This window comes from Chenopodium album, chromosome 12 (assembly GCF_948465745.1).
Source record: "Chenopodium album chromosome 12, dcCheAlbu1.1, whole genome shotgun sequence".
NCBI lineage: Eukaryota > Viridiplantae > Streptophyta > Magnoliopsida > Caryophyllales > Amaranthaceae > Chenopodium > Chenopodium album.
Window position 1 is genome coordinate 55,324,042 of NC_137845.1, and position 22,408 is coordinate 55,346,449.

Here is a 22,408-nt window from a genome sequence, read left to right on the forward strand (position 1 = left end):
GTCGGAAGGATCGTTTATCGGAGGTCAGAGCTAGTCGAGGCTTGATTTCTTAGATTAAAATTTTTGATTAATAGGTGTTTAAGTTCAGATCAGCTCAATTTAGGAAAAAAAAATCTGATAAAGGTCATTTAAGTACAAATTACAATTAAAAAAGTTTTAATAAGGTCTAATATGTTTTGATAAGTTTATATCATTAAAAATCGGGTGGATAAAACACACTCTAAAGTACCTTTGTAAAAGCCTCTAAGAATTTGTTCAAGTCATGCTATCAAATCAAATGTAATTGGATCAAATCATAAAAGTTCAAATCAAATCACAATATAAAAGTTTCAATTAGGTTAGATGGACAAAACATGGATTAGATAAATATTTTGATAAATTTCAAGAAATAGGTATATACAATGTTTGAGTTTTAAAACTATAAAAAAAGTTAACATGTAATTTGTTTTCACCTAAATATATCTCGACTCAACAATCAACGCGTAATAATAATTTTTAAGAAATTATTTGTAATAAGAACCAAATATGACTGAATCTTAATTGACTCGACCTAAATCGATGTAACTTTTATGTAATCTAAATTGATCGAACCTGAAATTTTTAAGAAATTATTAGTAATAAAAACCAAATATGACTGAATCTTAATTGACTTTACCAAATTGATGTAACTTTTATGTAATTTATATTGATCGAAACTGAGTCAGCTCAAAAGAGTTTATTATCATCTCTAATAGAAGTTAATAGCAAATTAGGTGTTATTTTATCACTAAATAAAACATATCAATTAATGAAATGCCTTAACCAAGATTGATTACAAAGCTATAATTCAATACATAAAACGACTTGAATTAAATTTCACAATTAGTTACGCAATGGGAAAAAAATTACAAATAAACTTAATTAAATTAGGCCTAAGATGAAGATGATCTTTTTAGCTTTCTTGCAAGGATTATTTAGTGTATAGCACATTAGGAAGTGATTTAATCAATTCTTTATTGTCATATTTTATTTCATCCTAAACAAACAAACAAACAAAAAAAAAACAAATAATATTGTTCAATATAAAAATTTTTGAGTACGGATGATGCATGAATGAGGTGAAAATGAGAATCTGAATATGGTAAAAATGTGATAGATGTACGTACTCCAATGGTTATGACCAGAGTTTTAAATTCATACCGTAACGATTTACAAAGTAAGTTGAGACGTTGCATTGTTAGGTTTCTTGAAGGGACAATGTATTTGTGTATTTTTTTTTTAATTTTTTGGTGCAAATGAGGCCCAAGCCCATTTATTCATATAAAATAGAGATTACATAATGAAACGTGGCATAGCCACACCTATGACATCCTCCCTTAGAAGAGACTTTATTTCAATTAGAGGCGTATCGAAATAAACAATCCCTTCTTCAAGCCGAACACCCAAATTGGCTAGACCACCAGCCACCCTATTACCTTTTCCAAAACAAAACATAATATTAAAGTTACAACCAAGAAAATTAATTAAACTACAACAATTGTTTAGGATGTGATGCACACATTCACCTCCCATGTGGTCGGGATTTTTAATAGCTTCAATACAGTCTGATTATCCATCTGTAGAACTAGTTTCGAGATTCCCAAAGTACATTCCTTTTTAAGCCCCATCTCAGCAGAATAGAGCTCAACTTTAAAGGCTGTACAAATCCCATAATTTGTTGCAAAACCTCGCACATACTTGTCAGTATTGTCACGGATGACCCCACCTCCTGGTGCTCCTTGGCCGCTCTATCTGTATTCAGAGCAAACCAGCCCATTGGTGGTGCAATCCGGCCATCTGATAAGAGTTTCTTTCTTCAAGCCTCGAGTCTTAGAGCAGGGCTGGTTTGAGTCCTGTTCTCCAGAGAAGACCTTCCAAGTTTCATCAATTTTGTTGCACAAGAAAGATCCAATGTCAAAACATAGCATTGTTCCTCCACCTCCATAGCCAGTAAAGGGTAGTGGCAAAAGTTGTTAGCCATTTCTCAGCAAAAATCAACCATCAGCTTCTAAATTGCACATCAGGTAGTAAGATCACCAGTAAAGAATGACTGGTAATGGGTTGTGTCACCCAATTCCATACTTTTCTAGCAACAGGCAATCCCTTAGCAAATGTAGGAGAATCTCATCAATGTGTTGATTACATCGATCGCAAGAAGGATTCTCTATTAGGTACCTTTTTAGCTTATTAACATTGCAAAGCACACGATCATGGAAGCATAACCAAAGGAAGGTACAAATTCTATGAGGGACTGGAGCCTTCCAAGCTAAATTCCACTTCGAATTGGAAGGAATATGCTCATGATCCTGCATTAATTGTAGAGCATAGTTAAATTATATTTAATGAACTGAAATCAATTTTGCTGAACTAAAATTATTTTTGTTGTTATTTTTGTTGAACTAAAATTATTTTTACTGAATTCCTATTATATTTCTTCTTTAAATTTACTAATTTTTACTGAACTAAACCTATTTTCAGTGAATATTAATTTTTAAAGGTAAAGTCAACATAACCTTAATTTAAAGTTTTAATATATAAAAATATATAAGAGTGCCACGTCGTTGGTTGTCGTGGTTTATGACCTCGTGTTTGGTACATTTCTTGTCAGTTGTCACTTTCATCCCTTTCCCTTTCGTCTTTCCCCTTTTTTTTCTTCATCCTAAAATAAAAAAAGAAAAAAAAAAACAGAATAATCAACAACTACAACAATGGAGGAGAGAGAATTTCCAGTTAAACTAAAATTAGGGTTTTTTTTAGGGCTTACATTCTTCTTCTTTAATTCAATCCAAAAAGTTGAAGCTTCAATTCACGATTACAGAAATGAAAAATTCATCCCTCAATCTAACGCCTTCTTCTTCCATGGCGGTAGCGAAGGTCTCTATGCTTCTAAGGTTTCCGACCACTCTTCTTCTTCTTCCGAAAAAAGTTCCAAAGGCAGGTCTTTTATTAGGTATATTTTCATCTTTATTTTTTTCAATTAATTTGTGTTTTTGTAAGTTGTTGATTATTTGATCATCGTATTCATGAATTTGAATGATTTGTTTGATACTGTATTCCGTCAATTTTAGATTTAATTGTTTGATTTTCGAGATTTTAATTGGCGGTTGATGAATTGCTGCTTAATTGGGTTAAATCTATTGCGGTTGATTTTCGAGCTTGTTAAGGGTTGTTTTTTATTTGTTGTTTGTATAGTAGACGTTGCTAAACTTTTGAAAAGAATTGAAAAACGGCGAGCTTTTAGCCTGAGATTATTTCTGCAATGAGGATTGCTAGCTTGTGGAATTTGTGTTAGGTTTGTTCATTTGAGTGAGGAGCCAAGAAGGTGTATCGTGTTGATGATCCAGTTATTTGTAGTGTGGGATTGGGTATTTGGATGGTTAAGGGAGGGTAACATAAAAGAATCTAGTTATGTTAGTTACATTTTCGGTGTTGAGAGCTCAAAGGGCATTGATGTAGTCGGGATTTGATTACTATAGTCCCTATTGCTTTTATACTAACTAAATTAGTTGGCAGCCACATGATCTTATTTTGGAGTAATGAGACTACAATTTATTACAGAATTGCTTAGTTTATACTGTCTCGGTCCCTATAAAAGAGTCGGTCACATTTGATCAGGGGTTATGAATAAAGAAAATTGATTTATTAATTTGTATTTCTCTGCAATACTATGGTCCACAAGAAGTCTTTACTTAACATTCTTAGTCAAGCATCATATAAGGCATTTATGAAAAATTTTGAATTATTAATTGTAGGTTTGAGTTGCTCTGTTTCGTATTAGGCGGCCTAGAATAAAAATGATCCTGCTATTTAGTGACAGAAAGAGCTAAGTTTGTTACTTAGAAACTGTTGTTATGGAATTTATGCCTTGATGGATCCACTGAGCTTTTGCATTGTCTACATTTTTGGTAACATTAGTTGCGACAGTCTTTTGTGCTGCTCAATATTAGAATTACTGATACTTGGTTTGGTATTATGTGCTATTGGCATTCCAGATTTGAATCTGTTACATTTACAAGGACAAAAGAGTCTGCAGAGAAGCAGAATGAATGGCAGCAATATACTAGTACAGTGGAAGCTATCATAGTTGAGGTGAAAGACCGAGAACGGATTGGTGGAACGTACCTCAAAACCGATGCAATATGTTGCAATCAAACCCTTGCTAGTGAGGGGCATTGCAAGATAGGTGAGGTAATAATGCAGCCTAATCCAGAAAAGCGTGAATGGCCTAAACGGATCAAGGTTTTCTTTGAAGGAAAGAACGACAAGGCCTTGATGCATTTCCAGTCTGTTGACATTAACAGCACAGGAATGTATTATCTGTACTTTATGTATTGTGATCCGACACTAAAGGGTACAACAATAAGTGGAAGAACGTTATGGAAGAATCCAGATGGTTATTTGCCTGGAAAAATGACACCTTTGATGAAATTTTATGGTTTCATGTCTTTAGCATACCTTTTGCTAGGACTGGCTTGGCTACTGCGGTTTGTTCAGTTCTGGAAAGATATTATACAGCTGCACTATCACATTACAGCAGTGATTGCCCTTGGTATGCTTGAAATGGCATTATGGTATTTTGACTATTCCAATCTGAATGCAACAGGTGTTAGGCCAATGGGGGTCACTTTGTGGGCAGTAACCTTTACTGCTGTTAAAAAGACACTCTCCCGACTCCTCCTCCTGGTTGTTTCCATGGGATATGGTGTGGTTAAACCAACTTTAGGGGCTATCACATCAAAGGTTATGTTCTTTGGAGGTATATACTTTCTAGGTTCTGAGGCGCTTGAACTATATGAACATTTGGGCAATATTAATGATTTCATTGGGAAAACCAAGTTAGTTCTGGTGTTGCCTGTCGTGTTTATGGACACGTGCTTCATTTTGTGGATTTTCTCCTCCCTTTCAAACACTTTGGAGAAGCTGCAGGTAATACTTCTATAATTTCCTTTTTTTAGGGTAAATTTTAATCTCAACTTTAAATGCTCTCCTCCATACAGAATTGATTCCTTTGAATTGAAAACTTCTAGAAAATGAACGTCTTAATAGGCACCCTGTGTTTTTGTTGAGAGGGGGAGGGGGGGTGGGGAGGCATTATGTGGATGTATGTGCTGTCTCTGTTATCTTTTATCACATATACTGATGCTTCTATTTTTGTGGATTAGGTAAGATTTTGCAATTCCATTATATTTATCTTTTTTAATTCTTGAATTCAGCTTCGTAGAAGCTTGGCTAAGTTAGAGCTCTACCGGAAATTTACAAATTCCCTTGCGATATTTGTAGTGCTCTCAATTGCTTGGATTGGTTATGAGGTACTTTATATTCACCTGTTCGTCTTTCCTGTGCTTTCCATAATGAAGTTATTGTCCTTTACCTTATTTGATATTGTCTGCTTTTTTGCAGTTGTATTTTAATGCAACCGATCCTTTAGGCGAACTTTGGCGGATTGCATGGATCATCCCTGCCTTTTGGGCTCTGCTTGCATACTCTCTTTTAGTTGTGATATGTATACTCTGGGCTCCTTCTCGCAACCCTACGAGGTATGTAGCACTTGTTATATCATATATGTAGTCTGTTGATTTGTTCCCAATGTATGTGGACTGTGGTGCCTCTCTTGAGACTAGCTATGAACTTAAAGAGTGTTGGTGTTTCTATTCTGCAATGCTTGCATGTGGGTGGTTGATATACACTAAAAGGCAAATTTATTGTTGGGAAACAGATAGATATCTGTGCATTATGTTCAATCTCATGGCTTTCCTGAATTTTTATAGTGGAAAAGAATACGATAGAAACTAATTTAATCAGGTACAGAGACTGCCTTTTCCTTTCTATTACTTCTTTGCATCACTGACATATAGGTAATATGTAGGCCTTTGCTAATCCTGTATAAAATGTCAAGCTAAAATTGGATGCTATTGTCCTCCTCCCCCTCCCCTTCCCTGTTGTTGATGTATGAGACTCACCTGCAGCCTAGTCACTTAGCGTTCCTTCAATAGTAGGACAAGCTGTCTGTATATTGTTATTGTAGTGCAAATTTGTTTTCCGGATAGGTGTGCCAGTGAATCTTTGCTTTTCTGTTTTGATTGGGTTGATTTTTTAAATTTATTGTATCTTCTGGCAATGGTAAAACTGTGAATCCAGTTCATAGGCTTTAAAGATCTTGTTCTTAAATATTAGCAAACCATGTTAATCAGATAAAGATTCACAAATCTAGTGGAATCTTCATAGTACCATGGCAAAATAATAAAATTGCTGAATTACAATTCTGAGCATAATTCTACCAATTCCACAAAAATTGGTGCAATGAATCTTTGAAGAAATATGAGAAAATGGGTAAAACCTTTCCCTCCTCTGCTCTCGTCTCTTTTACCATACCCTAGAAAAGTAAAACTTGGGGGAGGGAATGCTTCTACTTTCCTCAATACTAAGTTACTAATGCTAGAATGCTAGGTCTGGGAACTTACCTCATCCTTCTATAGTGTATACTCTCCATGATCTTCGGCATTTTATAAGGAGTTTTTCATTTCCCTAATTTTTCTTACATATGGATATAATAACGACATACGAATTAATCATGGATATGTGAAAGCTATGTCACTTTCTAAAATAGTTATGCTTATGCTTTAGCCTTTCTAAATACTAAACCATGTAATGAAGCCTTTGAGAAACTGATAATGAATAAGCTGTCATGAAGGGTCTTTTAGTTTATTCATGTCATATCCTTAAGGCTTAGAGGAGTTTGAATAACGCGAAGACTATTATTGTACAAAGAGTCAAAGGGTGTATCTTTGTATGATTTTGGTTCTTAAAGTGTAAACAAAGGTTATCTCCTTCAAAATATAAAAACTTATTTTCTTAACTCATTCTCTAAACTCTTTTATATTAAAAAAAAGAGAGTTGGAGGCATATACAACATTAATTACCAGTTTGCGTTTTTAAGTTGGATTACAGGAATAACACAATAAGTCAAGCCAGTTCTGGTCAGTGGTTCAGTAGTCAATTTGATTTCTAGTATTATTTCTGCTGTCCACCTTTGTATGGTCAACAAACTCCTATTCTTACTTTTTCAATCATTTTTTGCTCCATAACGTGTGAAGCAACATAAGTATTTTGTTTTAGACAGATTGATCTTTTGCACTACAACTCTTGGATATTGAATTCCTGTACTCCAAGATTATCATTGGCAGTTTGGCACTTTTGATAAGATGAGCTATAAGATTTATTGGAATTGATTTTTGCAACCTGCAAGCTCGAATCATACAAATGCTATTCATAATTGCCCTTTTAATGGTTTTAGGTTCTACTGAAATAGATCTAGAATAAGGAATGGCACTGGAATTTCATGTTACTGGAGTACAAGACAGACATTGGCAGTTTATCTAGATAAGCTGCAACAAGTATAAGAACATTGATTAGCTAGGAGAGCTTGATACAATCTTGTGCTCCTAGTACTTAACTACTTATTATGGGTTTAGCTTCTGAAGCAATTGCCTTGTTGTTATACATAGGTGTCTATTTTATGTCTACTTTTTTGGTTTGTCCAAAAAAAAAAAAAAAAAAAAAATTTAATTTTACGAAACAGAAATTGATTGTGCTTACATCATTAAACTTACCTTATTGAAGTGATATAGATAGAATTAGAAGAAGATAACTAAGTATAGTAAGGGTATTTTAATTTTTTAGTGTGGATCCCAAATATTGCAACATAGGGGGATTTATGCATCTCAGTGCACATTTTCCAATCTTAAAATTTTTTCTCTTAATTATATAGGAGTAAAAATTATAAAAACTAGATTAGATATTTAGACATACTAAGACAAATTTAACAAGACCCTATATAATTTGAGTATATACTACCTCCGTTTCCACGTTTGGGATTAAGGCTTTGATTGATTTTCATCCTCCATTTCATATTATTTGCAACATTTGCCAAAAATGGATGTTTCATGTTATTTGCAACAAATGTTTTCTATCCTTTTTAAGTTGTCATTGTTCTTTTTCTCTCTCCACATCACATGCATCTCTATTGTTCTTTTTCCATTTAACACTCGCAAACAAATTTTGCTTAGGAGTCCGTGCAAACTCATTTGTTGTAAATATTGAGAAACAGAGGTAGTATATTACAATATGTAATTGAAGAGAAGTTTGTGAATAGCATCAAAAGTCTAATTGGTGCAATGTTAGGGCAATGGAGGAAATATGTTGGATGGAGGGTATGAAAGATAATGGTAACCTCTCAAATTTGCTTGGAAGCTATAGAAATTGAGGCTGATCTTACTTTTGTCAAGCTTGCTCCACTGCTCACATAACTTATGATATGAGCCTAAGACTAAGTATTTGACGGATTGATTAAAGTTGCTGCCTTTTCTGTTTCCTTTTTCATTGATCCTGGAATCTTGTGCCTTCATCCAATGGTCCTTTTGGTGTAGAAACATAGTAAGCAGCAATCAATTGATTTTCTACTTTAGTTATTTGTGTTTGTACTTTTGTGCAATATGGAAATTTGATTTCGTAATTCCATGGCCGAAGCTGCAATCTGAATAATGTTTGTTTATGATTCTGTGATGAGTCTCTCATTGTTTGTTCTTTGTTCTTTTTCAGGGCGTTATTAGATTATTATGCTTATTGCAATTTGGTTGCCTGTAGTATGCTATCTCTATATTATCACCCATTATGGTTCCTGTCTTAGGAAGGTGTCATGAATCATGAATCATGCATCTAAATATCAAATCTTATACTTTCTTTTGCTTTTAGGTATGCCTATTTGGAAGAGTCTGGTGATGACCTAGATGAAGAGGGTGTCTCACTTACAAGCAGTGGAGTCAAGGTTGCTGCTGATATGGCTAGCATGATCGAAAGAAAAGAGAGAAAAGTTTCAGGCTCCACTGATCACGTGTTTGTTGGGGTTAGGGAGGAACTGGAGGAGGACAAGCGAGAATAGACGGAGCAGCAGCAAGTTCTATTACCGCTGCACCATAATTTTGACTCATCCATACTGAAATGGGGAGAATGCTCACTGATCCATGATTTTGTGTGTCTGTATATATGCGGAAGAACAGCTTAGCATAAGCATTAGGGGGGAACTGGGGAAGCTTTCTTGTAAAACCATGTCATTACTCATTACTGTAACTTAGCTATGAAAAGAACAAGCCAACTTGTGTATTTGTTCCTCGAGCTTGGTGTTCAAGCATGCATGATTTTCTACTCTAATGTGAAAGTTAGACAGCCTACCAACAATAGTGCTCTGTAAGAAACTATAATCTGTTCTTGAATGCATTGAGCCATTGAGGTTGGCTGTTATAACTTGATTGCACATTTGTATGTACATAATAAAAGCGAATACCGTCGTTTAACTCTTGGCCCCTTTCTTACTCTCTTAAGCTTTGTTTCCTTCTTGATCTTTGGCCACTGTTGCTTCGGTGTTCCTTCCCAATACAATGAAAGTGTGCGTATAGATGGGAGAGTGCATCGCACTGCTCTTCCTTCATCGATGATCATTGATGACCTCTGATGCTCTACTTTTGGTTAGCAATTGGCAGTGTCCTTATATTTGTGAACTTTTCTCCCTAATCCATCAATATCTTGGTACATATCATGTGAAAATTAGCTTCCTTTTTGTTTTTCTTGAGAAATACATGTGAAATATAGTTAAAGCATAAATAGTAGTGTGCTCTGCCAAAAAAGACTATTAACACTCATAACAGATGCTCATGTTTCTTATTATATTAAGTTTTATTTATTTAGAAATTTTACTTAAGTAGTAAATTGTCTGAAATACTACGCAATACAAGTACTTGTATAAAAATCATAATCCTAAATTCATACAAATAATCTATTTAAAAAAATTTTACTTCGTAATTTGTATCTAAGATATGCATTAGATTGATGGTAAGTTGACAATTGTAACAAATTTCACAAGATTTATTTCTTTTTAATTCTGGTATAGAAGGAGGCAAAAAGAACAAACAATATAAGACAATATTAATCTCATGTATTGGACACCAGATATAGCCCGATTTTCATACTTTATTAACCAACTAAATTCGTTTTCATTTACATTTTTTCACAAGATATGTATGAAGTAGATCATCATGCATGTTTCTATATTCTTAAAGTTTATACGCTGATCATGAACCTAATTGGCTCAACTATCAATTACCAAAGGTGGCAAAATGGCCTAATTTTGGCATGCTCAGCATTCCATCTCCCATTTTATACCTACAATATTTTTTTGACACATATACATGTATATATCTACAATATTATCTTATCATTAAAAAGCTTTAATTAATAAAAAAAATGTGAACAAATAATAGTGCTTCAGTTACTAATCTTTCTTAATTCATGTGGGCTCCACAATGTGTCATTTACCAATTGAGTTATTGGTTTCCAATCAAGAAAAGCTTCTAATTTGCTTTCATGACTAGGACTTAACTTTTCCTTATTAGTAGTCACCTTACCAAACTTTAAAACCACTTATTTTTTGAGGGGAATTTTATGATTAGTTTATCAATCTTAATTTCTTCAAACAAGTTTTAATTTCCCAATTTAAAGCTTCAAAAGATTCAATCAATTTAATGGCAGTGACAAATTATTTGGATACAACCTTAGTTCCTTTAAGTTTATTTTTGAGTGTGGGATATCATGTTTTTCTTTGGCACAATTTCAAGCACAATCCTTCTCTTACCACCATTGGAATCAACACTCTCAAGAGGAGGGAATGGCTTCAAGGTATCAAACCGGTAATTTTTCTTTCCCTCAATTAATTAAATAAACTCTATAATATATTTAGTTTTAATCATATATATTTCATACATGAATTATAGTGTCACTTAATTGTTACACCTTATTTTGATTTAATTGAAGTAAAATCCATATGTCTGGAGATATATCTAATATATGTAGTTCTATCTTTATTACAAATTATTGAAAATTTTATAGTTTAGGCCCTTTAGGATGGCTGGTAAAAATTATTACCGAGTACATTTCTTAAGGTAGTAATGAATTTTGTTAGATTTTCTTGACTCGCCTTTATGAAATTAAGTTAAATTGAAGGACAGGAATACACAAATATTATAAAGGTCATTTTGTAACGTGACATATAAATATTTTGATTATGTTATGTGTGACAACATGATAAATAATTCAGGACCGTCAAGATTGTCACGTTATTTTGTAGCTATTAAAGAGATTTCTAAGTTAGTAACAAATTCATAAAAGTTGAAGGATCGATAATAATTGAAACGAGGAACATGTGTAGTAGTTTTAAAGCTAATAATGGAAGTAAATTATAATTTTTTGGATACAAAATGTAAATGTAACAGGGTGATGACAAGAAGGAGGTGCTAGCAGTTCAAAGCCTAAGGAACACTCTAATGGAGTCTATACTAACAGCAACCATAACCATGCTAATAACCACTGCACTAGCAGCATTAGCCAACAACGCCTACAAGGCCAGTAACCTTCTAGCCACGACTCAATTTTTCGGGTCCCAAACAGGCCGGATCGTTGTCCTCAAGTATGGTTCGGCATTGGTGTTCTTACTGACCAGCTTCCTATGCAGCTCAATAGCCATCAGCTACTTGGTGGATGCTAACTTCTTGATCAACGCGTCAGGCGAGTTGTTGAGCCGTGGGCATACAAAGAGAGTGTTGGAAAGAGGGTTTCTAATGGGAGTTGTAGGGAGTAGAATGTTGTGCATTAGTTTACCTTTGTTGTTGTGGTTGATTGGTCCTGTGTTTGTGCTCATTTCTTCCTTGGTCATGGTATGGATTTTGTATGGGCTAGATTATGCTACTAAATTGCATGGTCTAACTATGAGTACCAAATCTAGTGTTATTGATGAGTCTACTTGAATATGGAGTTTCATATTTCCTTGGGTTATCAAATACTATATAAAATATAATATATACATCATCTATTTCTTAATATATGCTATTTTGATAGCTTTTTGTTAGATTAAGCTCAATGTATATTTATAATAATAAAACTAGTCTTTTAGCCCTTTCAATAGTTGAAACTACGAAGTTATTGTTTCATGACTCTGAGGTGATTGAAGTTGTAAAAACTGAAAACTTATGAGAAAAAAAAAGAGTGAGGGTGGAATTGTGGAAGAAGATGAAGGACTTTTGTTAGGTATATTGTATATATACATGAATATTGTGGGATATAAAATGACATATTAGTTTAAGTTAAGTATTTTAAGTTTAAGAGATAAAAAGAATATTTTTATTATACTTCATATGTTTATGTAATGTATACTAATTAATTCAACTTTTTTATCATTGTGGAAATGAAACACTTCATTTTGTGCAAGTTACAAATACATAAAGACTTTAACATTATGTAATACATTTAATTTATTTTTAATATTAAAAAGGTAAGGGAAGTGACATGTGGCATATAAGTGAGTTGTGAGGACATGTGGCAATGTGGCATATGAGTAAGTTGTGAGGACATGTGGCATATGAATGATTGTGGTTTGTATTTTTAATTCTAATAAAGTATAGAAGTATAGATATAGATATAGATATATATAGAAGTATAGATGTTATGTTGATTTCTTTATTGTTTAGTTTCTCTTTTTAGTTCGATAGCACTTGATGAATGCATGCTAAGTCCTTGATGGACCAATGCATTTCTGTTGGAGGTTGTATGAAATTGAAGGTTGTGTATTAGTTTTCAATCAATTCCCCAAAATTGCAAGAATATCATGAATACCATGAATTTTTAATCAGTCCCCAAATTATCAAAAATTCAACATTTATTCAAGAATTAGGGTTCTAGTGATTCAGATTAAAATAGCTAATCCAATTAATGCTTTAATATGTGAATATATGAAGATTATTAGCATGGAACATAGTCTATTAAACCTATTACATAATGATTCAATTAAAAATCAGCCAATTCTTGAATTGCAATTTCAAGTAAAATTAGGGTCTTTATGGATTTAAGGCTTTCTAATGTAATCAACGAATTTAATCCAAATTTACATGAAATAATTAAGAATAAGTGGAGTAGATTACACATACATAAATCATTCACATCAAATACTTAACAAACAATGATATATTAAGGTTCAAATTCGCCAAAAACAAAAACTACCCCTTGTAAAACCTATTTCTAGGCATAATTTGGCCTCTCAATAGTCTTTTCTAATTACATAGGGCCTGTTCTCTTTAGCTTATTTTCAGTTCAGTTCAGTTCAGTTCAAGTCCGTTTAGTTCCTAATTTCCTTCTCTCATAAAATATTCAGTTCAGCTCCAATCAATTCAGTTCAGCTCAGTTCAGTAAATCAAAACAGGCCCTAAAGTACTATAGTAAGTACTAGGTAGTGAACAAGAGATCAATTTAGAACATCGGTAAACTCGAAATTCACTACTAATACGTCTAAATCTGAGTTGTTCTTCAAATTTTCAGAAATTATTAAAAATTTTCGAATCACCATGGCAGAATTGCCTAAAAATTTCGATCACCTTCACGGTTCTACGAAATTTCTTGGCGTTTCCCACAAAACGCCCCCAGAATTCGTATAACCGTTTGAGTTTCAATTTTTTTTGCCCGTTTTCACCTCGTGTTTTCGGAAAAAATAGGCATTTCTAGCTTTGCACAAAAATACAACATTTTTTTCGACGATGGCCTTGCCCCTGGTTGGTGGTGGTTTGTTAGGAGGAGAGAGAATGTTCTCGAATTGGATGGGTGAAAATCATAGAGAATATGTAAGAGTAGATTCGTCATTCATTTTAAAATGCGGGCGTAACCAAGTAAAATGAAGGTGTCGTTTAGCGTTTCACATACATTATGTGTGGTTGGGATTTACACCACTCAATTAAAGTATAATCCAAAAAGATTCGATAAAATTAAAAACAAATGAATAAAACAAGTATTGCAAATTTGAAATTTACAATAGATAAAAATACATAACATATTGGATATTGTCAATAAACTTGTTTAATGGCTCGAATCAGGGATCAATTCTTAAAGAGTCACGGGAGATCACATTAAAATTTTAATTGAGTGGGTCGGGTCACCTATCATATTTGCCCTTTTACGTTTATTAATGGGGGCTCCAACCCATTGAATTGCTCATTGAGTGCAATCATACCAGCACTAATGCACCGGATAATAATCATAACTCGTAGTTAAAGATTGTTTTACATTAGGAATTTCCTATCGCGAAGAGGTTTGCTTAATTTTTTTCCTTTTTCTTACCTGTGAGGCTGTAAATAACAAAACAAAACAAAAACCCATTGATTTGCTCGTCTCTCTCCTCCTTCTCCGTTGAAGCGCACTCAATATCGCACTTGACGTTCTCCATTACAAACTATTTGTTCGTTCTCAGCGGCGTCTGAGGTAAGTTGTTGTTTCTTTTAGTTTTCATCAAACCAATTCACAAACTAGGGTTCATCTTTCATCTAATTTAATTGTCGGAAATCTGAAGTATTGATTCTAATTACTAACCAGCAATTATGTTGCTAGAACAGAAAATTACCAGCCTTAATTGAATCATATACACCTAAAATTATGTGACTTGTTTGATAATTGAATCAAGTTTGGTTGCTAATGTGTTGCACAACCCTTTAATGTGGATTTTCTTATGAAATTTTTGCTAGAATTCTTATTGAAGAAGGTGAAGAAGAATACTGAATTGAAGAGAGTAGAGAAATATGGGAGAAAGGAAGGTGTTAAACAAATACTATCCACCTGATTTCGATCCCGCCAAAATTCCGAGGCGTAGGCAACCCAAGAATCAGCAAATCAAAGTCCGAATGATGTTGCCGATGTCTATTCGCTGCAATACTTGTGGTAACTACATATATAAAGGAACCAAGTTTAATTCTAGGAAAGAAGATGTCATCGGCGAGGTATCCTATATCTTTCAACTTATAAACCTAAGTTATGTATTAAAGTTTGCTTTTTTCAGTTGAATTTCATGCTACTTGTAAGTTTATTTTACTGTTTGATTTGATGGGTATGGCTAATTTTGTGATAAATTGCATTACAAGTAGAGTTGATGTGATTCTCTAACTTGGAATTTCATTCCTAAACCAATGCAGACATACTTGGGCATCCAAGTTTTTCGATTTTACTTCAAATGTACAAAGTGTTCGGCCGAGCTGGCAATGAAGACAGACCCACAAAACTCAGATTATGTGGTTGAGGCGGGTGCCACACGGAATTTCGAACCTTGGCGGGATAAAGATGAGGTGAGTTATGCTAGATATCCATTGTTTTGCTTGAGCTTTGTAAAATGATATTTGAATTTTGAGTGTTATTGGAATGTGTATTGTTTGATACTGATTTCGATTATGTAATATTTGTTGGCTTCAGGAAATTGAGAAGGAGAAAATGAAACGAGATTCTGAAGAAATGGGAGATGCAATGAAATCTTTAGAGAATAGAACTTTGGACTCAAAATGGGAAATGGACATACTGGCAACCCTTGATGAAATGAAGTCTATGAGGGTACTTTACTTGTGTCAGAATTTGGATATAATATTTGGTTTTATTGTATTTTCACCACGGCAGATATCTGTTTCAAGTTTGTTTATCTAATCTTTACTGTGTTCTTTTCAGTCAAGGCATGCAACAGTCAGTGTAGATGCAATGCTAGAGGCCTTGCAGCGCACGGGTGAGGACAAGGTATAACTAAATGCTGTTGCTTTGGATTCGGTTAATCTTAAAGTATAGGGGATCATGTGCATTTATTTGTTTTAAGTTTGTATATATTGTGACATTTCAAATAAATTGATAGTGATATTATGCTGTATTTTTTTGGTTTTCCTCAAAATACACCGGCTCTTCCAAAATAAGGGGTGCAACCTTTTTAATTTAGAATCCTATTCCTGTTAATGCATTAGAAGTTTTATTGGTTTAAGATGGAGGCTTCTTATTTTAGAGAGACTTAAGTAAATTAGGCAAGCATATACTATATTCTGTTTCCTGCATTTACTATCCTTTTTCTGTTAGGTTTCCGAATTCTAATATTGGTAGTGGATACCGGAAACAAATCAGAGCTGATGTCGGTCGATTGTACCATTGGATGACAGCTTAAATGTGAAAATTAGCATGTACTCGTGTGTGTATTGTCCATATGGACCTCTTGGTGTACAATTAGAAATGAATCTATATATGTTGCCTGGCCTTAACTGACCACGTATTGGTTATGGTTACACCTCATTTGTACTCATTAGAAAGTTTAAGATCTTGTTTGGGCTTAGGTGCTGGAAAACTAAATAGAAATTCTGCATTCAGACGAGAAGAGAGAATATAAGCTTATAAATTGGCAATCACAGGAAGAAAAAATACAATCTGAGCCCCGAATCGGATTAGCCCAAAGGGTGAACTAGGTGGAAACACCAAAAAAGAAAAGAAAAAATACACTCATCTGTATTATTTAATTCATGATTCACCCATGGTATTATAGTTGATATTGTTTTAGCATGTTATAAATCATTCGTTAATGCACCATAATAATACCAGTTTATATGCTAATTGAACTTATTTATATGATGAATGCATACATGCTTATTCTTGAACTGAGATGAAGCCAGTTGTAAAGTACTTAGAACTTTAGAAGTCCCTAATTCTTGTGGAGGTGTGACAATACTTGTATATCTTGTTCATGTTTCTGTCATTTGTATCTGTCTTGAAGTTAACTTGTTCACCGGTTAGGAAATATGTATCTGCATTGCTTTGTCTATGTTTACCTTGCTCTGTTGATGCTACAAGTCTTACAACCCCCTATTTTTCGCTTGTTTGTTAAGTAGTGGGCTGACCAAGTTGAATTATGCTACAGGAAAAGAAGTTGGATGAAGAGGATGAGGCCCTTATCAAATCAATATTCAATGTCAGTATAGGAATTCATAATCCTCTATGCCTCATCCTTTGGCCTTTAATATCTGTGCTTTTTTCATTTTGTAATAAATTTTCATTTTTTTTTTTCTGGAGTAACATCTTTTACAGGGGCCCAAACAGTATGTGCGAAGGATTGATGATGAAGAGTGGGATGATGACAATGATGAGATAGGAAATGACAGCGTGAAGGTATAGTACGGTTTAATTTCGGTCATATTATAAACAGAACCATTCTGTGGTCTCTTTGTGATTATGACGCTTTTCAGCTGGTCTTACTGATGTCTCATTGCGGTGTTTGCCTCTTTCTTTCGAAATGCATTTATGTGCTACTCTCTCTGGCCACATTAGCTCAATAAGTACTATTCTGTAGTGTTATTGAAGATATTGTGGTCTTACTTATCTATTGTTGTTTTAATAAAAAATTAGATGTAATGGGAGTTAGTGGGGGTATTTGTATGTTTATTTTGATGGAAAAGTCGGTGTGAAAAGGAGATGCTGGGTCCAAAAAAAGGTAATAATTAATATGCAAGAGATTAATTAGCAAGAGATTAATGCCTTTACTAGATAATAATTAATTAGCAAGAGATTAATGCCTTTACTAGAAGGAGTGCGACTCCCTCTGTTTTTTTATTTAACTGCTCAATATGCCGATGCAGAATTTTGACCAATAATATCTTTAGTTATCAATAAATATAAATTATAACAATTGAAAATGAACAAACTACCCACAAGACTTTATTTTTTCTTATGTATAAATAACTAAAAATGGTCAAAGTAGGTAAGGTGAATAGAAGCTTTCCTAGGCACAAGCCGTAGTCAGGCACGAGAGCAGGCACCTTAGCTCTGCCAAGTGCAATGACCAACAAAAGGTACATTCCTATGCGCTTTTTTCAAGGCTGCAAGGCTTTTTTGCCTTTGCGCCATATCTTGTAAGGTCAGTAGCTGATGTGTAAGCAATATTTTTGTAAAAAATAAATTATCTTGTGACTTTGCAACGGTCATATTTACCTTAAATGATTAAATCCTTAATACTGGAGTAGAGTGAAACCCCAGATTTCCCAATTCCATTTGAAGAACCCTAGCTGTCGTAGGCCCTTTTACTTTTTGTCATAATTCTTTTTAGAATTTAATACTTCCTTCGTTTTTTACTCGCAACACTTTGACTTTTGCAGTATTCATATACTCTAAATTTACTAGGTGTAATGATTTATACTTTAGGGTAAATGAATTTAGTCATGTGGGATCTTGTTACTTTGTCTTGATTTATACTTTTATAATATCATTTTTATATAGTTTTTACATATTGGTATCAAATTAATTAGAGATGGAAATAATGTATTGGCGAGTTTGAAATGAGAAGTGTTGCAAGTAAAAAAAAAAAAACGAGGAAGGTTAAATTAATTGATATTTTTGTATATAAATTTAGTGTTCCTCACCTACAAAAAGTGCACGCCTTCGCCTTGTGCCTAGGCTCCAAGTACTTTTGCACCTTGCTGTGCTTCATGCCTTTTAAAACTAAGGCTCTGTACTCTTTAACTTATGATAAGCTACTACAATTTCTCATGTAGGCCTTTAAATTAACTTTCTTTACTACTACAATTTACAAACTTTGATTGGAAATTTTAAATTTTTGTAATTTCTTATTAGCTTAACTAATTCCACATATAAGCTGGATTTAATCTTGTTTTAATACTCTTGTTTTTGTTTAAAAGAGAACATAATGTTAAATGTTAAGCACAGAGCATTAACATTGAAAATACTTTATTTCCCTTCTAAGTGTTAAAGTTTAAAAATTGCTATCTCCTGGAATCCATATCAATTATTTTGGACACTAAAATGTATCCTTGTCTTTTATTTTTGAAACTTTCATGTCCAACTCTAGATCCATACACAACCAAGTTCAGTATTGCAGTTGTACTATCTCTGGTACTTGATTGTGTGCTATCACTGCTATCTGCCCCTTCACATGTAATACTCTGGCTCCAATAACTGTTTGTCAAGTATTTTATTAGTTTTGGTTCTATAGCTTGATGAGGAATTGTGGATTTCTAAGCTCGGCATCTCACTACATCCATTGCTTACATTGCAACTTCCTGCTTATATTAGAACAAGTCATTATCTTGGTCATCCCTACCTGTAAGAATTGCAATTGGCTGCAAATGAACCTAAGGTCACAGGTTGAAAACCCTACTGTAAAATTCATTCTTGGAGCATAGGGACATTTGTGTGAATTAGTATGCTTATGCTTATTGAGTTTAAATAGTAAATGGGCTCCTTGTGATCATTCACATTTCTATGTCGAGTTATTGCATCAATAGGGTTTAGTGTTTTAAAGTTACATTATTGAGCTATTTGAAACTATGATATTGAGTGTTTAGTTTCGTAAGTTATGTTACCTGATTGTTATAGATACTCTATATATATTCATCAATTTCACCCTAGAAGGGGATTGCGGGAAAATCATTTCTGTTGCTGATTATTGTGTAACTTATTTTATGTATTGTGCTGTGGGGGTTTCTGTATTTGTTTGTGTTGTTATCCTGCTTTAGTTTGTGTAAGCTCCTTCAGCTCTTCTGTTCGGAAGCTTGTGCATTGGAAACTTAGTTTCAAAAGTTGGAAGGCATACCCTCAAATTCGATGCTCAAAGTATGAGGTGAGAGGCAGAAGTGCAAGGTTTACAACAGTCACATAATCTAAGAGTTTACATTACAAATTAGGATTTCTGAATTGAGGGAAAAGAGGATCTAAGGTATATCGTTGTGAACTAGGGGTGTACCTCAATGATGAGATGCAACGTTCCCCAACTCCTTTTGAAGACGTGCCAACTAAGAATAAATATGTTTAGACTTATATGGGATTAGGTTAATAATCTTATCTTTATGCTTACTAAGAATAAATCTTTGTGCTCTTGAGTGTTGTGTAGAAATACAAAATACCCATGCGGACATATTTCTGAATGGTAACTGACCAATTTCAATCAATCCAGAAGATTAAAAATGCTTCTTTTTTCTTTTAACAATTGCCAATCTCCCCTCTTTTTATAGAGGTTGTGAGTGTGTTCTCTGCTAATGTGGAAACCAGAGTATGAACTATTTGAATGTTAAACTTTTACATCTCTATTTCGGTGTACTTGATCTATGCTTGTGATTTGTGAGAATCAGGCTATTGACATGATTCTTTGTTGTGATGCAGAGACAAAAACTTTCAGATGATGCTAGTAAACCTACAGATGTGTTGACAAAGAGTAATATATCTGAAGATTCGAGTAACAAAGGTATAGTATTTCATTACTTCATCCTCTTCTTTGAATTACAGCAATTGTCACAAAGAGAGGGAGGAATATTTTGCTCTTCATGTTTTTGGATATACAGTGTAAGAAATGCAATTAAGGCAACAAAATGTTATGCTTTTAGAGGTGTGGCAAAATGGGAAGGAAAATTTAGCACAAAATGGTATTGATCACAAATAACTGTGTTGGCCAAAAGGAAACAATGGGTCATAAAGTAAGAGCACAAAGCCATTTAACAACCTCAGAATTCCTAAATTACCAGTGCTGAATTCACAATGGATTTATTTTAGGGGGGTTTGTTGATTCCAAGGAAAAATTCATTTAGCTAGAATGCTTTGTTTTAAGTTGTAGAGATCATTTTTTTTTATTACCATTATTATTTTAAATTTTCCATATTTCAGTCATTCTAATTTCTCCACTGGTTCTCACACTTTCTTATTCACTATCCATATATTTTTTCACTTGTGCTACATAAGTTTTTTTCTGCCTCCATTTCATTTTATGTGCAACATTTACTAATACACATTATGTGCAACGAATGTTTTCTTTCCTTTGTCATTTCTATCTATCTCTCCTCATCACATGCATCTATATCTTTCTCTCACCATTTAACAATCACACACATATTTTTATCTAGGAGTCCGTGTTTAGGCTTTTGTTGCACATAATATGAAACGGAGGTAGTATGTCGAATTTCATCATTGTGATTTCTACTGTCATCTACATGACTCTCATTCAAAAATCATTGTATGCAGGCAATGGAGCCACTATTTTAAAGTAAACTGAATAATCCTTACAGCCCAATAATATAACTTGATCTTGCCAATATAAGGGTTTTGAAAGTTCACCTCTTCAGGACAATTTAAGACTATCTTGTTATGAACTGAATGATTCTGATTGGATTAGTTGGTAAGAATTCTTAAATTATCTGGATGTTTATTATGGTGTATCTTTTGAAGGATCATGATGCCAAATTAGGAAAACAGAAAAAGCTATATAGGTTTGCCAATGGACTAGCCTTGTTGGTTTGATGTTATTGTACGAAGTGGTTGTCATAACCTGAAAGTCTGAAACCAACATAGTGCTTCCTGTTATATCAACATCCCCGGGCCTTTCATTATCTGATACCATACTTTACTTTTTTCAGCGATAAATCATTCTAGAAGCTATGTCTGTGCTGATTGAGTTGTTTTTCATTTGTGTTTGGCAGAACCTTCAGATAGTAAACAGTCCACCTTGCAGATTTCAGCGGTCAAATTCTTGGTGAAGAAGAAACCAGTTCAAAAACCAGATAACACTGAACCTTTGAAGAAGGAAGATACTAATCCGCATGAAAGCACAACCTCTAATGCTGTACTCCAGTCACTTTGTCAATATGACAGTGAAGACAGTGATTAAGCACAAGAACACAAGACAATTTGCACTAGATTGCTGTATTGTACGGATTCAGAACTAGTTATCTTTCAAATTCATTTTAATTGGTTGTTTCTTGCATCTATGATAGCTTGTGCTGAAAGCTGGATAAAATTTGTACAATGCTTGAGGCGTTAAGGATAAAGATAAGGAAAAGATGATGAACAAAGAGGATAATGAGGCTCAAATTAAATCAGTATTTTATGTGTGAAGGATTCATGATGATGACAGTGATGATCAGATAGCAACTAATGTGAGTGTGAAGAAACTGAAACTTTCAGATGTGTTGATGACAAAATTTATCAACTAAAAAGCCCTTTCTCTTTATGTAGTATAGATTTTTGTTTGACTTTCCTTGTATGCAACCAAACAAATTAAAGGAAAACTAATATGCAAGTGTGCTTTTACTTGAACATATGTTTTCCATGAAAACTAATTTTTCATTGAAAATATTTTACATCAAACCAACCGGGACCTAAGAATGAAGTAATGTTTCACATTAATTAAAATATAATGCATACTGAGTGAAATTCTTTACTTTAACTTTCATTTGAGGTAAAACTTATTAGGGATATAAGGTAGAAAGAAGGACAAGAAGAAATGTGAAGAAAGAGAAAAAGTTGAAGAAAAGAAGGAAGATAATAGAGAACACAGCATAGAAGAGAAGGAAGCAGAGAAAATAGAAGTATTGGTTGAAGAGAAGAAAGGTAGCCTAGCATTCTTCGCAACCTATCGTCCACCGGTGCCATTAGACATCTACTCGGCTAAATATCGACCCAGGTCACCCAAAGATGAAGAGCTTATGACCGACAGTAAATTCTACAACTACAACGG

The 22,408-nt window shown here is 33.7% G+C and overlaps 3 protein-coding genes across 4 annotated transcripts; all 3 read left to right on the forward strand.

Annotated features, from left to right (window-relative positions):
• Positions 1-2,693: 2,693 nt before the first annotated feature.
• LOC145570661 (uncharacterized) lies at positions 2,694-9,371 on the forward strand. The gene is made up of 5 exons (XM_081629798.1): positions 2,694-2,968; positions 4,011-4,944; positions 5,232-5,327; positions 5,419-5,555; positions 8,770-9,371. The coding sequence occupies exons 1-5, from the start codon at positions 2,727-2,729 to the stop codon at positions 8,954-8,956; spliced, it is 1,596 nt and encodes a 531-aa protein (XP_081485924.1). The 5' UTR covers positions 2,694-2,726; the 3' UTR covers positions 8,957-9,371.
• A 1,137-nt stretch (positions 9,372-10,508) lies between these two features.
• LOC145572686 (uncharacterized) lies at positions 10,509-11,971 on the forward strand. Its single transcript, XM_081631657.1, has 2 exons — positions 10,509-10,757; positions 11,340-11,971. The coding sequence occupies exons 1-2, from the start codon at positions 10,593-10,595 to the stop codon at positions 11,868-11,870; spliced, it is 696 nt and encodes a 231-aa protein (XP_081487783.1). The 5' UTR covers positions 10,509-10,592; the 3' UTR covers positions 11,871-11,971.
• Positions 11,972-14,192: 2,221 nt separating this feature from the next.
• LOC145570662 (uncharacterized) lies at positions 14,193-21,786 on the forward strand. 2 transcript variants are annotated; one of them, XM_081629799.1, is made up of 9 exons: positions 14,193-14,367; positions 14,628-14,879; positions 15,072-15,221; positions 15,346-15,480; positions 15,592-15,657; positions 16,814-16,864; positions 16,981-17,061; positions 20,065-20,146; positions 21,372-21,786. In XM_081629799.1, the coding sequence occupies exons 2-9, from the start codon at positions 14,682-14,684 to the stop codon at positions 21,557-21,559; spliced, it is 951 nt and encodes a 316-aa protein (XP_081485925.1). In that variant the 5' UTR covers positions 14,193-14,367; positions 14,628-14,681; the 3' UTR covers positions 21,560-21,786. The 2 variants fall into 2 exon arrangements, with proteins under 2 accessions (XP_081485925.1, XP_081485926.1); XM_081629800.1 differs by lacking the exon at positions 21,372-21,786 and adding an exon at positions 20,244-20,312.
• Positions 21,787-22,408: the final 622 nt, after the last annotated feature.

Excerpts from the sequence above, each read along its gene's own strand:
- LOC145572686 (XM_081631657.1), top strand. The coding sequence starts at position 10,593 with ATGGCAGTGACAAATTATTTGGATACAACCTTAGTTCCTTTAAGTTTA. Across the intron at positions 10,758-11,339 it reads GGCTTCAAGGTATCAAACCG|GGTGATGACAAGAAGGAGGT; the intron begins GTAATTTTTCTT and ends TAAATGTAACAG.
- LOC145570662 (XM_081629799.1), top strand. The coding sequence starts at position 14,682 with ATGGGAGAAAGGAAGGTGTTAAACAAATACTATCCACCTGATTTCGAT. Across the intron at positions 15,658-16,813 it reads AGCGCACGGGTGAGGACAAG|GAAAAGAAGTTGGATGAAGA; the intron begins GTATAACTAAAT and ends ATTATGCTACAG. Across the intron at positions 16,865-16,980 it reads TTATCAAATCAATATTCAAT|GGGCCCAAACAGTATGTGCG; the intron begins GTCAGTATAGGA and ends CATCTTTTACAG.
- LOC145570661 (XM_081629798.1), top strand. The coding sequence starts at position 2,727 with ATGGAGGAGAGAGAATTTCCAGTTAAACTAAAATTAGGGTTTTTTTTA. Across the intron at positions 2,969-4,010 it reads AAAGGCAGGTCTTTTATTAG|ATTTGAATCTGTTACATTTA; the intron begins GTATATTTTCAT and ends TTGGCATTCCAG. Across the intron at positions 4,945-5,231 it reads ACACTTTGGAGAAGCTGCAG|CTTCGTAGAAGCTTGGCTAA; the intron begins GTAATACTTCTA and ends TCTTGAATTCAG.